Raw genomic sequence first — 15091 nt, forward strand, 5'->3', positions numbered from 1 at the left:
ATACGCACACCTATACACACCCCATCCTACTCCTCCCTCCCCAAATGATTCTGCGTTACAGTCATTTGAAAGTATCTTGGTAATTTCATCAGATTTTTCTGTAGTTTAGTTTAGCCCTCCAGTTATAACTCATAGATCAGGTTGTAAAGATAAGAAGAATCCTTCAGTAGGGTTGATTTTGTTTTTTTGGTCACTGCTTTTCCCAAATTAGTAAACGAGGAATCGCAGAGATACATCTGCTGGAAAACGTTTGCATTAACTACATATGTGTTTTAGAAAACAAAAAGTTTAACATGCTTGCATTATCCAAATTTTAAATATATTTTTGCACATATTTTACAGAAGCGTTCGCCATAGTCATGCAAAGATCCTTGAATCCAAAGAAAGCTTGGGTAGAATGAAAATGGATGGTAGGGATAGTTATAGCTTTTCTAGTTCTATAAAAGTCAGAAGAAACAAGTATTTTTCCTAGGTTTTAATATCAGGCCAAACTGTCCAAAAGCCAAGTGTTTAACAAAATAGTTGGAGGCGGGGGGTTAAAACTCTTGCTAGCAAAGGAAATATTTGCGTTGGCTTTACATGTTTGGGCTACTGTTATCCTACTAAATAAAAGAACTGTTTTTGAAACAATCACTTGAAAATGCTTTACTGTTATTGTCCCCCTCCCTTGCTTTTTTTCCTCCAAAGATTCTAAGCTAGAAGGAAAAACTTGTTGTGTATCATTGTCTGATTTCAATTGTATTTTAGTATTTCATTATAATGGGGGGAAGATAATTGTGTGGCATATCTAAATTACTAACTTATACTCAAATTATTCAAAACTTACTATAAAATTTTTCTTGGTATTTATTTGATTTGGTGTATTTAACGTTGGAATGCATGCCATGATACAATGGGATCATAGTGACCTGACGTAAGAGAAGCTGAGATGCTTTTAAAATTTTCCCATCCTGTTCTCTGTGTACTTCCTTCCTGACCAGCCACTTCCCCGAGTAAATGTGGGTAGTTGATTCTCTTTGAGACCAATATATGATTTTCTTCTCAGCTGCTTCTCTTGTTCTGTGTTTTGAAAATACTTAGCCTTTAAAACGCTTCTCACTGAAATAAGAAAAACTGAAAGTATTATTCGAATTCCTAAAAAGGTCCATAAAGGAAGTACTGTAATTTTTGTGTATTCATTGTTAACTATCAGTAAATACAAAAGGTATGCTTTGAAGAATTGACTCTCAAAAAAGAGAAAAATCAAATTTAAGAAATTGAAGGTGAATATTTCTCCTTTTTTCAGAATTTAAAATATTATTTGAAATATTAAACCATAGTATAGGTTCTTATTGTGAGTCTGTAAGCGTGTAGTAGGAAGGTGATTTTCATTATTATCCATAGTACTTATGCACTGTATTTTTAAAAGGATATTTGGTATTGAGGTTTAAAATTACTGTTCCTTAAAAATGGGAAACCTTTGTGGTATTGATTTTAAATTTAATCATTTAATCTATTTTCAGGGAGATAGGATTTTCAGTATCCCTGGTTTGATTAGTAGGACTAAAATGTGACAACATGTAAAAGTATTGATTTTATTTGAGAGAGTAAATGATACTCAGGCTATGTTTAGAAATTTTTAATGGCTAGCACTATTTAATAAATTTCTCCAGTATTGTTTTCCTGTGGATCACATTTTTTAATGATTTTTTACTTTCTTTTTCATAGTATTTAAACCGAGGCTGCACTAGATACTTTGCCAACAAAGAAACTGACAAACAGATTTTACAGAACCGTAAAAGCCCTGAGGTATAGTAGACTTATTTTTTTATTAAAGTATTTAATGCAAAAGTAATCTAGTGGAAGATACGTCAGATATTTTGGAGCCCAAATAAAATTTCTTATGTTTCGACTTATACTTAAAAAAAAAAAAAAAAAACAAAAAGCTAAATACTCATCTAAGTTTCTCTCATAGTGCAGCACTTGAAACCACTGTTGGTGTGTGTAGAACCAACAGGTTCAGGTTTTGCTTCGTTAGGCCACGGTGCACTGCTCTGCGTATTCTTTTTCAAGTATGAGAGTATTAAATTGCGTAAGAATCACTCTCTTCTAGCATTTTTGAAACTTACTGTCATATTACCCAATTGGGATATGTGTAACTATATATCAGTAGAAGTATAAAATACATCTTTTATAATTTACTGTCTACTTCAAGGCTGAAGACTTGAAGTAGACAGTAAATAAGCTGAGTAAACAAAAGAATGCTTATAAATTATTTCATGTCTCTTCAGAGCATCTCATTTCTGTAATATGAAAAGTTTTTTGTACTGGGCTCACTAAATTATTATACTATTTCTGAGAATAATTAGATATGATCATACCATTAAGTATTATTTTAAAAGCATTAAAACCTTAATTTAAAATCTACTGTAACACTTATAAAGTTTAGTATGCAATGTATTTAAGTAATAAATGGCATTAAGTTTTGTCTATTCAAGGAGTTTAAATTACAAAATGCTAAACAGGGATTAATAATAGGTCCTACTTCAGCTTGTTTTTATTAATTCTATTTAAAGATTTATATTGAGTATTTAATTGAGCAAGTTCTACTGTAGTCAGTTTATAATGCTATTGGATTGTGAGTCAAATAGTTTTGATTCCTCAAATGAGTGAGATGAATTGTGTCTTCATATACTCATAGAAAAGAACAGAAAATAAAAATTTCCATTGTTTTGGATTCTAAGCACATGAGTCTTCAGTTAATTTTTAAGTCGACATTTTATATATCGTCTTAGACACAGGTATCTGAACTGTAAATCATAAACTTTCTGTTATAGACATAGTTGAAACTTTAAGAAGCAGCATTAATATTTATTATGGTATCTTCCTTTGTCTTGATAAGACTGTTTTATTAGTCATCAAGATAATATAGAAGTTGTGTTCGCTCCACTAAGATAATGGAAACCTTCCTTAGTGGGGCACGGCAGCTTTCCAAAAGGAAAGAAATAAAGAATATAAATTTGATCTTTGGCATGTAAAAAACTGATTACAAGGGAAGGAAAACCGGATTTTACTCTCAAAAGAAAAAAATGTGTACTTTCTGATTCTAGAGTCAGCATACTGTGTCAGTAATCTTATTCACTTTATTGAATATTTATGTATGTAAATGAACAGTGGATTAATATGTCTGAATTACTTTTTATGTCTTCTTTGTCAGGAGGATGAGGTGATCATTTTGACTAATTAGAATCCTTTGCCTTATTTCATTAGAGTGTTTTAAAACTGTGTAATTTTCGAGAGAATGCAGTATTTTTAGTCTGTCATAATAGCAGTATGTTCTTTCACATTTCATTAAAACAATTTTTAAGTGAAGTAAGCATTCAATTGTAAGACTAAAAATTCTGCATGGTATGTGTTTTCTTTTAATGTTGGCTGCATGTGGTTGTTTGCTTCTCTTATGAATGAAATTGAATTTCATTATCTAGACATTTTCCAGAAATTTTGTACAAGCATAATTGAACATTAAAAAAAAAAATTATAGACAATTACAGCTTTATCTGGGAAGCCATCGTTCTATGAGGGAAAAAAAAAATCTCCCAGGGGAGTCTTAATGTCAAATTGATTCTGATCCTGTGTTACCTAATATTTGACTATACTTCCTCATTCTGAAGTTCTGGAAAATTCCTAGCTCTGTCTTCTTGTGTCCAGCAACTTCTATGTTCGTCTTTCTAGTTTTTGCAGACCTGACTTCCCTCCTCCCTTTTTCTGAATTTGCTACAGGTTCTAACAAATGAATACTTTAAATGCAAATTCTTTTAGGAGGTAACACAAAAATAAACTTTCTCTTCATTTTCTAAAGTGTTTTAAGTCATTGCATCAATTCTTGTTGTTAGTTGCTATTCAGTCAGCTCCGACTCATGGTGACTCATGGCGACCTTATGTATAACAGAAGAAGATGTGTAAATTCTTAGAATAAGCATAATGATTACTGATACACTTTACTTCATACAGAAAGATTAGAAAAAAATATTTTCAGGTCACGAGAATTCTGTCAGCCATCCACTATTTTCTAGTGTTTAATATTGGTGCAGTTGATGGCAGTTAACCTAAAGAAGTGTAATGCTAGGTGTCAGATTTAAATTTTTATTACCGTTTTTTATCTCAGTTTTGTTTGTTCTTTGGGTTCATGTTGATTTAACTACAGATGTTCTCTTCCTTTCCACTCATTTTATGTCTTTATCTAATATCCTATTATTATAATGCTTTAGGGCTAAAATTGTAATTTAATTGGAAAACATGTCAGTCATTTTTTTAACTGAAATCTTTATTGAGGTAATTGTAGATTCACAGTTATAAGAAGTAATACAGAGAGCGCTCATATATACTTAGTCGTTCAATTTTTGAATGTGTTAGAATACTGCAATTTTCCACTGAAAATTTTTATTTTTGCATGTTATATAGTGCATTACTAGACCTGGTGTAGTAATTTTATTCTATTTAAATAATATAAAGTTCAGTTAATTGATGACTTCTTGTTTTATAGTGTCTTAAGGCAGGTTGCTTGAAAGATCCTCTGTTAGATGACCATGGAGATTTTATTAGAATGTGCACCGCCATGAAAAAGATTGGTCTGGATGATGAAGAGAAACTTGATCTGTTTCGGGTAGTGGCTGGTGTCTTGCACCTTGGAAATATTGATTTTGAGGAAGCCGGCAGCACTTCAGGTTTTTTGTTTGTTTTTTAATGAGATGTGAAATTAGAGGGAAATTCTGTCATTTCTTTGTCGTATGTAATTGAATCTGTTTACGTACAGGTTTATTAACACTTTCTCTGAGCTTTGTAGACCATATGATGAATCTTCCAAATGAGGGAAGCTTTATTATCCTTCATTATGAGGCCCGTTCTGAGCAAATTAGTGATACTGATTAGGACTAAACCTTTTTTTTTTAATGAAGGATAAGTAACTTTGACTGTTGTTGTTGGGTGCTGTTGAGTCAGTTCTAACTCATAGTGACCTCATGTTACAGAGTAGAACTGCCCCATAGGGTTTTCTTGGCTGTAATCTTCACGGAAGCAGGTCTTTGTCCTGCAGAGCCGCTGGATGGGTTTGAACCTCTAACCTTATGGTTAGCAGCTGAGCCCTTAACCAAAATTTTGAACTGACATTATACTTTAATTCTCTGTCATTTACTAAGGTATATTTGATATTTTTCTGGTTTGTTGGGAAACCCTGGTGGCATAGTGGTTAAGTGCTATATGGCTGCTAACCAAAAAGTCGGCAGTTCGAATCCACCAGGTGCTCTTTGGAAACTCTATGGGGCAGTTCTGCTCTGTCCTATAGGGTTGCTATGAGTCGGAATCGACTCGACGGCAGTGGATGGGTGTATATATATGTATATATGTATGTAAATATACGTATGTGTAAGCCATGTTGGCGTAGTGTTTAAGAACTTGGTTGCTAACTAAAAGGTCAGTAGTTTGAATCCACCAGCCACTCCTTGGAAATCCTATGGGGGCAGTTCTGCTCTGTCCTGTAGGGTCGCTATGAGTCGGAATTGACTTCATGGCAACAGGTTTGGTTTATTTTAAATAAAAGCTTATATACTTTATTAATGAGAAATGTAAATACATTGAAATTTATGGTAATGTAAAAGGATATGTAAATTCCTGAATGCTGGCAATTTTTCAGCTTTAGTGTTTTAGTCTCTACATAAACAGTAAGACTTTTTGTATAATCCTAAATTTGACCCATGAATACAACAACTGGCAGACTGTGGCCTTTGGGGTAAATCTGGCCCATCGCCTGTTTTTGTATAAATAAAGTTTTATTGGGACACAGCCACATCCATGCACGTATGTATTGTCTGTTGTGGCTTTCAGGCTACAATAACAAAGTTTAGTAGTGGCAGCAAAGACTGCATGGCCTGCAAAGCCTAAAATATTCACTATTTAAACCTTTATAAAAAAAGTTTGCTGACTCCTGCATTAATATATTGTTTTAAAATCTCGTATCAAGGATGAGTTAAAAACATCTAATGCACCATTTATATGTATAGTAGTCGATACCATGGGCTTTAGTGTCAGATCTCAGGCTCTCTGAGCCTTGGTTTCTTCATTGGTAAAATGAAATAATACATGAGAAGTGCTTTTATAGTACCTGGTGCTAATATGCATGTAGGTAAAAAAATTTTTTTTTTTTTTTTAAGGGGCACAAGAGAAAGGAAAAAGATTTTAAAAATACATCTACTATGAGCAAGAGCCTTTATATACTGTTTTTCACCTAAATATCATAGTAGACCTATGAGGCAGGAGATAGTATCGCCATTTTACACAGGTGGAACCTGTGGAAAAATTAAGTAATATGGTTATTAAATGAAGATGTAAATGTGAAAACCAGAATTTACCCACATCCTAGTAACTCAGGAGCTTATGCTAATTGTCCCTCATTTTCCCCAGGTCACTGAAGCTCCCTGACAGTCCTGATCTGTGAATGAGTAGATTGAAATAGATAGACTTAATGACTTTCAGGTTTAATTTCCTGTGATGCTGCAAAATTGATAATATGAGATACAACACAGTGTAGTGGGTAAAAGCGAGTGCTCTTGCGGCAGACTGCTTCACCATGCACTACCTGTGTCACCTTGGGCAAGTAACTTAAGCTTACTATGTCTCAGTTTCCTCACCTGTAACTGGGGATGATGATAGTTCCTCCTTGTTGTGAAGAGGAATAAATGGAGAGAAATATTTGTAAAAAGCTTTGAATGTTACTGTCTGGCACATAGTAAGCACTGTAAGAATTTTAAATAATAATTAAAATAAAAACATAGAGCATTCCCAGTTTAAAATGGAAAAACATTAAAGTTGATTTATTATTAGTGTGCGTTAACATTTTTAATTAGTTTTTTGAAGGGATTTGAAAATATATTTTGAAAGTGTAATGAATGTTAGAATACATTTCGTTTGTGCTGGAACATTGTTATACTAAAGTCACAAAAAAAAGATCCTGTGTTTAGAGTGAATGCACACACTTTAGAAATCTCAGAAGTGGTGTGGCATTTTACGTCTTACGTTACTACCTTGTGGTAAAACATGCAAATGTATTATAAATGTTGCATGGTGCAGTTAGCAGAAAAGCATTTAAGTGGCCACAAGGTACGTAGTACATATTTGCTTTTTCTCTTCCATCCTATCTTTTTGTTGAAGGGACAATGAGCAGAAAGTAGAGAAGTTTGGAATGAAGTATTGAATCAAGAGAATTAATAAACCAGATTATTTTTATTTTAATCATTATGATTTTATTACGTATACATATATATACACTTTATATATTCTAAATGCAAGTCCCTATTCACTTTTCATATGTATAATTTGCAGATATTTTGTCCATTCTGTTGCTTTCCTTTACATTTTTCTGGATTGTGTTCTTTGAAGTATGAAAGTTTTTAATTTTGGTGAAATCCAGTTTATCTGTCTTTTCTTGTGTTGCTTGTGCTTTTAGTTTCCTATTTAGGAGACCATTGCCTACTCCAAGGTCATGAAGATTGATGCCTCTGTTTTCATCTGAGTTTTTTTAATTGTTTTAGTTCTTACATTTAGGTTTTTGATCCATTGCGAGTTAATTTTTTTAAGAGGTATGGGGTGGTGATCCAGATTCATTCTTTGGCACGTGGATAGTTAGTTGTCCCATCACTATTTGTTGAAAAGACTACAGGCAGTCCCTGGATTACGAGCGACTTCTGTTCCTAAGTCTCTTTAAGTTGAATTTATACATAAATCAGAACAGTTAACATCTAACGTCAGTTAGTCAAATGTTTGTCTTAGTATACGGTATACCTTCCTATGCATAAAAAACGTTAAACACTTGCAGATATGCTAAAACATCTTTAACATAATAATACAGTAATAATAATAATGTTTTGTTGAGTGTCACAAAGTAGTGCCTATTTGTTACTATGGACCATTGTATGTACCTCGAATTTTTACTATACTAGGCTTTATAGGGGAGCCCTGGTGGCATAGCAGTTAAGAGCTTGGCTGCTAACTAAAAGGTCCGCAGTTTGAATCCACTAGCCACTCCTTGGAAACGCTATGGGGCAGTTCTACTCTGTCCTATAGGGTCGCTGTGAGTCGGAATCGACTCTAAGGCAACGGGTTAGGTTAGGCTTTACAGGGGGTTGGTTCATAACTACAGGTTGGACATTTGTAAACTGGGGACTGCCTGTATTTTCCTATTGATTGGTCTTGACAACCCCTATTCTTATAAGATCTTGTGATTATTTCTTCTGAGAAGTGGTCTGTTAAGCATTTCACTAACTTGTCATAATCAAATTCTCATGATTTTCACATATGCTGTGTAGTTTTGGAGTTAGGTAGTATTGAAATGAAGCCTTTACATAAATACTAACTTTTTAAAAATTTGTAAAATGTTTAGTATTTCTAATATTATTAGCAGTAATAATTACAGTAATAGTAATTAGCCTTTATGCAGTGCTTACTGTATACCGGGCACTATTCCAAACACTTCACGTATATTAACTTATTAATATTCATAACAACCTTATGAGGTAGGTACTATTATTAACGTTATTTTATAGATGAGGAAACTGAGGCACAGAGAGAGTAACTTGCTGATGGTTACACACGTAGTAAGTGGTAGAGCCAGGTCAACCCAGAGTCTCAAGCATGCTGGTATACTTCATGTTGGCATGAAAAAATATTTTTTATAACAGCCTCTATAAACAGAAATTTATAGATATGATATGTAGGTAGTAGCAGTTGTCTGCTCACCCTCTCCCTCCATTCCAAGCAACACAAGCACATGCCTATACACACACATGCATAGATATATCCTTATCAAAATTAACATACTAAAGCATATTATAACTTTTGCCACAAAAATTACTCCCCGAAGCTTTTTGGAGACTTAACGAATTTTAATAGGGAATTATGATTCATCGTTATATATTTTGCTTACAGGGTCATAAAAAATGAAATAGTAGCAAGTTAGTATTGATGGGATGAAAGAATTAAACCATAGATTTGTCCCACACGAGGGTCTTCAGGTGCCCTTGGCAGCAGGGGTGTCTGGCAATGGCGGTAAAGTGAGGTGAAATTAAGAGTTACAAATAAAACACGTAAAACCCAAACCAAACCTGTTGTCACTGAGTTGATTGTGACTCATAGTGACCCTACAGGACAGAGTGGAACTGCCCCATAGAGTTTCCAAGGAGCAACTGGTGGATTTGAACTGCTGACCTTTTGGTTAGCAGCCAAATGCTTAACCATTGCTCTACCATGCCCCTATAAAAATAGTTTTACATAAAAAAAAAAGCAAAGTGTAATTCAAAGAAATGAGTCTTAAAAATTTGGTGTAAAAAATGTTTATTAATTTTGAATTAAAGTATATTTTCATTAGGTGGTTGTAATCTGAAGAATAAATCTACTCAGTCATTGGAATACTGTGCTGAGTTACTGGGTTTGGATCAAGATGATCTTCGTGTGAGTTTAACCACAAGAGTCATGCTTACAACAGCAGGGGGCACTAAGGGAACAGTTATAAAGTAAGTTTCTTAACTATGAAAATCCTGCCTTGCAGTTTGTCAAGGAGCTGAGTTTTAAAGTTGATCTTTATGCATCATTCCTTCTTTTCATTATAGTATGTTCTAAAACCTGTGTTGATAGATCAAAATTCTGTGCATCTCACTGCAGTAAACCACCAACCATATAAATAAATGGGGACTTTGATAGCTCTTCAGTTGTTCCTTGCAGATGTACTGCATGTCACAAATTTGGAATTTATGAAATAAGAAAGGGATTTACTTTTGTACAGCAATGAAAATGAGTTAATTATGTAGCTCAGTATTTGACTGTTTTAGGTTTATTTTATTTCAGAAGTATGTTTCCATGCAAATGGAATGGTGCACACAGTACAACTTATACATAGAACTGTCTTTAACAAAATACTCAGCAATGGAATTTCCCCTGGCTTTTAGGATTCTTTGTTTAAAGGAAATTGCAACTGATAAGAAAATAAAGGCACAGCTAAGATTTTTAAAGTCAGTAACCAACAATTTGTAGATTGTGTCTGGTATGTGTACTCTTGGTTCAGTATTGTATATTTTATACATTTTCACTTTTGATATTGGAAATTAAATAATGATTAGGGTTATCATCCTGAGACACTGTTAGATTTTCACCTGTGAGGAGAAAATGTCGTATCCTCTGTGCGCTGCTAAATAAGGCAGGCAGTGGGCTCTAGTGACGTATTTCTGACAAATTTTCAACAAATTAAAACGCATTCTTAAAAAATGTTTAAACCAATTGCCATCAAGTTAACTCCAACTCATGGCGACTCCACGTGTGCCAGAGTAGAACCGTGCTCCATAGGGTTTTCAATGGCTGATTTTTCGGAAGTAGATTGAAAAAATGTTTAGCCACTCAGAAAATACAGTAGTACCAACACTTTTAAAAATCTTAATAAGGTGTGCATAGCCTGATTCTTTGCTAATTCCAAATTATTTTTATTATAAAGAAAAATCCAGCAAGGAGGATGTAGAGCAGTGCCCTACAGGTACGTGGTTTCTTAGGGATAGTTCAGAGGCCAGGAGGTGGCCCATAAAGGCCTTATGGGTGGTCCCCAGGTATCACTTTCTCAATTTCTGCTTTGATCCAAAGCAGTTCTTTTAGGTACTTTATTTATTGGGTGTCCACATAAGATTCACTTTAAGAAATGGTTCTCTTGTGGGAAATTTCAGTTAGAAAACCACTGTTTAGAGGGAATTAAAATATCAGGCTGACCTAGATGACTTTTAAGGGTTCCTTTCAAATTTGACATTTTTTTTTTTTTTTGATGCTCCTCTGGTACCTCATGGATACCTTTATGATAGCATTTAGCAGTATTTGGAAGTTTTCTTTTATGCCAGTCTTCCTTCATAAGACTGTAATTTTCTTGAGAACCGAGGCTGTATGTCTGAATTTGCAGCATCAAATACCGTTACACCGTGTAGTTACTTAAACAGTTGTTGTTAGGTGCAGCCTAGTCAGTTCTGACTCATGGAGACCCTTGTAGAACAGAACAAAACACTGCCTGATCCTCTGCCATCCTCAGAATCTTTGCTGTGCTTGAGCCCATTGTTGTAGCCACTGTGTCAGCCCGTCTCGTTGAGGGTCTTCCTCTGTTTCACTGACCCTCCACTTTACCAAGCATGATGACCTTCTGCAGGGACTGGAGAGCAGTAAAGTTGGACAATTCACATTTTAAGGTGTAAACATTTTTTTCATAAACAAAGTAAAGAAGTTACCAAGCTTTGAAATTATCTTGAATTAAGTGCAATTTCTTTTGTATTTATGGAAAATCAAAAGGAAGATTATTCTTATGAATAATTTTTATATATTCTGCATGTATAATATAGAGAAGTGTAAGTTAAGGTTAAAAAGATTTTTTCAGACCTAAAGTTCTTTTATCCAGTAATAGATTTTTTTTTTTTTTAATCTAAGTATAGGTGATTTTTTTCTTTTTTATCTAATTGCAAAGAATTCCCTTAGTTTTTCTCTTATAATTTTTCAGCCAGCCTCATTTATCTGTGCCTTTTTACCCATGACCCTTGGTAACTATTTTGTTCTTCATAGTGACTATGTTAGGTGTGTGTACTTTGACCTGGGGTGTCTGGCACCCTTTTCACAAAACGTCACCATAAGGAATTCTCATCGGTATCATGTTCTTTTATAGGGTACCCCTGAAGGTGGAGCAAGCAAACAATGCCCGCGATGCCTTGGCGAAGACTGTCTATAGCCATCTCTTTGATCATGTGGTTAACAGAATAAATCAGTGTTTTCCTTTTGAAACCTCATCCTATTTTATTGGGGTCCTAGATATTGCAGGTTTTGGTAAGTGTAGTTTCTTTTGTGAGTTTGTGTGTGTTCAATATTTTTTCATTTGGTTTTCCACAATATTTAAAAAGAAAAGATTTTAAAAAGTAACCTTTTCTCTTCTTGTAATACCCTTTATCTGATGTATTTTAAGCTATACATACATACTTACATTTTATAGAATGATTTAAATAGGAAACTGATGCTTTAAAAAAAAGACTCGAATGGGCAGTTTTGATCACACTAATGTTAAAGTTAAAACGTATTGATTAAAACCGCTATAGTTAAGGGATGTCTCTGTACTCTTAAATAAACACAAGCGAATAAAGTAAACTCTTGAGTGCTACTAATGCTAGTACTAATTAAGGCATCAAGATTTTTAATGTATTTTTTAATGGACTTTGAGCAGTTGTGCAGAAAGTAGAGACAGTTCCCATTGACAGTCAAACTTTTGACTAACATGTAAGCTGGTGTACAGGTTGACCTAGTTGATAGACCATCCTGCTTACTGTGTGTAAAAATTTGTAGCATTAATTGTGAGCAAATATAAAATAACTTTGAAGCTGTACAACCAGAAATGAAATGAATCCACCTACATCTGAGTGTTGCTGCTTTATTCTGAATGACTGTGTAGTAAAATTCTCAAAGTAAATCTGACTGTTGGTATCAGGTTTTGTGTTGGGTTTTATTGATGTGGGGGTTCCACTGGCCGTGTAGGAGCGGCGTTTCTCCTCTGTGGTTTATTGCCTTTGCCAAGGGAAGGTGTGTGTGTTTGCATCTTGGGAGGAGCAGGGTTTTGTTTTCGTTTTGCCAGGCTAAGTGATGTGATATATATTTTAAAGTTTATAGTAAATCATTACGTTTTACTCAAAGGTAGAGAAACACCTGTAACTGAATTATGATTTCACGATCTTCAGATGCTTGTTTCCTGGTGTATGCCAGTTTAACTTAACACACACAGAGAATCATAAAATTTTAGAGTTTTAGGGATCTTAGTGATCATTTAATACAATCCATTAATTTTAGAAATCAGTATCCATAGCATTTTTGATAACTAAAATGTTACAGCTTGCATAGCAAAAGATCTTTTAGAGCACTTGAATTTTGAGCCTTTTGTTTTGTTTTAATTAACTCAGATTAATACTTCTGCTTTAAAAATTAGGAAATGGCTTACGTTTTGTATGTTTTACCATATGAGATTTATTTCATAGGACAAAAACCTTTTTTGTCAAATGAAGCAAGGTATTTTTCATATTTTTAATTCTTAACAAAATTTAAGACTTGAAATAAGAGCATTTGGGGAGCACGGAACAATTGCATTTATTTATTTTCACCTAATCTTCACTTAAGCCATTAAAGTACATTAAAATTTTATCCAGAGGTAAATTTATAATATAAAGTTGGCCTGCTGATGACTCTTGCTTCTGGTTTTATGTTTTCAGAGTACTTTGAACATAACAGTTATGAGCAATTTTGCATCAACTACTGCAATGAAAAACTTCAACAATTTTTTAATGAAAGGATTCTGAAAGAGGTACTTGCCATTTTACTTTAGGAACTGCAGTAAGTGATTTTAAAATTCAAGGAACAGAGATGTGCCACAGTTACCGTGATCAAGGGGGCATAATGTAAGGTGGCCCAGGGAATTAAGAAAGCCCAGCACAGACCGCAGCATTTCAGCTGTTACTCAGGCACATCAGATGTGTGAACGGCGTAGCTGCCGCCCTGGGGACTCAGTCAGAACATTGATAGGTACTTCCTCAGATGTAAGGAACATCTATTTACCAGTGACTTTACTAGGCTTTATGCTGCTGTTTTAATTCTGTCATTGCCAACCAGCTTTCTCCTCTCATTGTTGCCTAGCATCTCCCACCCTTCCTGCAAGTCTCTCTGCTTCTGCTGCCTCTGCCATCTACTTGCTCTCTCTGTGTGGCAGCAAAGCCCCAAGTCAGGAGTTTTGGTGGACATTTCGCCACAGAACACTGAGTCCATTTCATATTGTGCAGTATTTCCATCTCTGTGATTATGATTATTTTATTTTTAGGAACAAGAACTCTACCAAAAAGAAGGTTTAGGTGTTAATGAAGTACATTATGTGGATAATCAGGACTGTATAGGTATGTACCATTTAACTCCACTTTTGGGGAAACAGGAGAGATATAATGAATGCATTTAGTAGTAATTTTTCTGTGCTCTGTAATTATTATTTCTGGCTATAGGACTTGAAACTATGATATTTGAGAGAGGTTCTACTCCAATAATACTGCTTGGAAGTTGTTTTTCCTACTAAGGCCTCAAATTCAGCTATCTGGACAGTTTGTCTAAAATCTGCTCTGTTCATTATGGATGGGCATTTTCCTACTTAAACAGCTAACATGTGAATCAGTTCACAGAGAAACCGAAAGGCTTAAGCAGTAAAGGGATTTATTATCTCGCATGATGAGAAGTTCACAGGTAGCCCAGGCTCTGGGTGACATTTGTCAGGGTTTGGCTCTCCTGCGAGTCTCTGGGCTCCCTCCTTCTCCGTGCCTTGGCAGCACCCTCCTGTTGCATGTTGACTTCAAAAGTTCTGCATGTCACATCCAGATAATAGTGTGCAGCAGGAGAACAGGGTCTGTGCTTTCTCCTCGGTTTTCTAACTGTAAAGAAGCATTTCCCTGAAGCCCTGCAGTTAGCACTCAGGCTTCCTTTTCTTTTCCTATCCTATCTCTAAAACCATTAAGCAAGCCTAATTTTGAAATCGCAATTCGACAATCTGATCAATAACTCATGTGCTAGATTTGGACAAGGTAATAGTATAACAGTGCTATCACTTCATATTTGTGTAACTTTAATCAAAGCACTTTCATGTCCTACCTGCCCACTCAGCATTCCTTTAGCACCCTAGATCCTTTCCCACCTCTCTGCCTTTGACTGTGCGGCTTGATATCCTTGGGTAGAACTCCTTTCCTTCCAGTTATCCTTTAGTCTACCTCTACTTTCTCCTCTGCCAATCAGTAGCCCCATTTATGGCTCAGTTCACTACACCCCACCTTTACCACTGCTAAGTGCCCAAGAAACACCATGCTCTGACCAACGTCATTAGAATCTTGATTTTGTATGTCTTGTAGCTTAGAGTCTGTCACACTCAACAATTCTTATATACCATAGTTTAAGCAGTCCACATCTTACAGCTATTTGGGATGGGCAGAAAATTCAAACAGCATGACGGAAGGAGCATAAAAATGTGCTGTTACTGAATAGT

General features: G+C 34.9%; 1 protein-coding gene across 1 annotated transcript in view; it reads left to right on the forward strand.

Annotated features, from left to right (window-relative positions):
- MYO6 (myosin VI) overlaps positions 1 to 15091 on the forward strand; it is a 171093-nt gene that overhangs the window by 103601 nt on the left and 52401 nt on the right. Inside the window, exons 11-16 of the mRNA XM_064288189.1 lie at positions 1708 to 1788; positions 4523 to 4703; positions 9395 to 9539; positions 11708 to 11865; positions 13290 to 13381; positions 13892 to 13964. Coding sequence (XP_064144259.1) covers positions 1708 to 1788; positions 4523 to 4703; positions 9395 to 9539; positions 11708 to 11865; positions 13290 to 13381; positions 13892 to 13964 — 730 coding nt within the window. The remainder of the gene's footprint in view (positions 1 to 1707; positions 1789 to 4522; positions 4704 to 9394; positions 9540 to 11707; positions 11866 to 13289; positions 13382 to 13891; positions 13965 to 15091) is intronic.

Source organism: Loxodonta africana, chromosome 1, assembly GCF_030014295.1.
Source record: "Loxodonta africana isolate mLoxAfr1 chromosome 1, mLoxAfr1.hap2, whole genome shotgun sequence".
Taxonomy (NCBI): domain Eukaryota; kingdom Metazoa; phylum Chordata; class Mammalia; order Proboscidea; family Elephantidae; genus Loxodonta; species Loxodonta africana.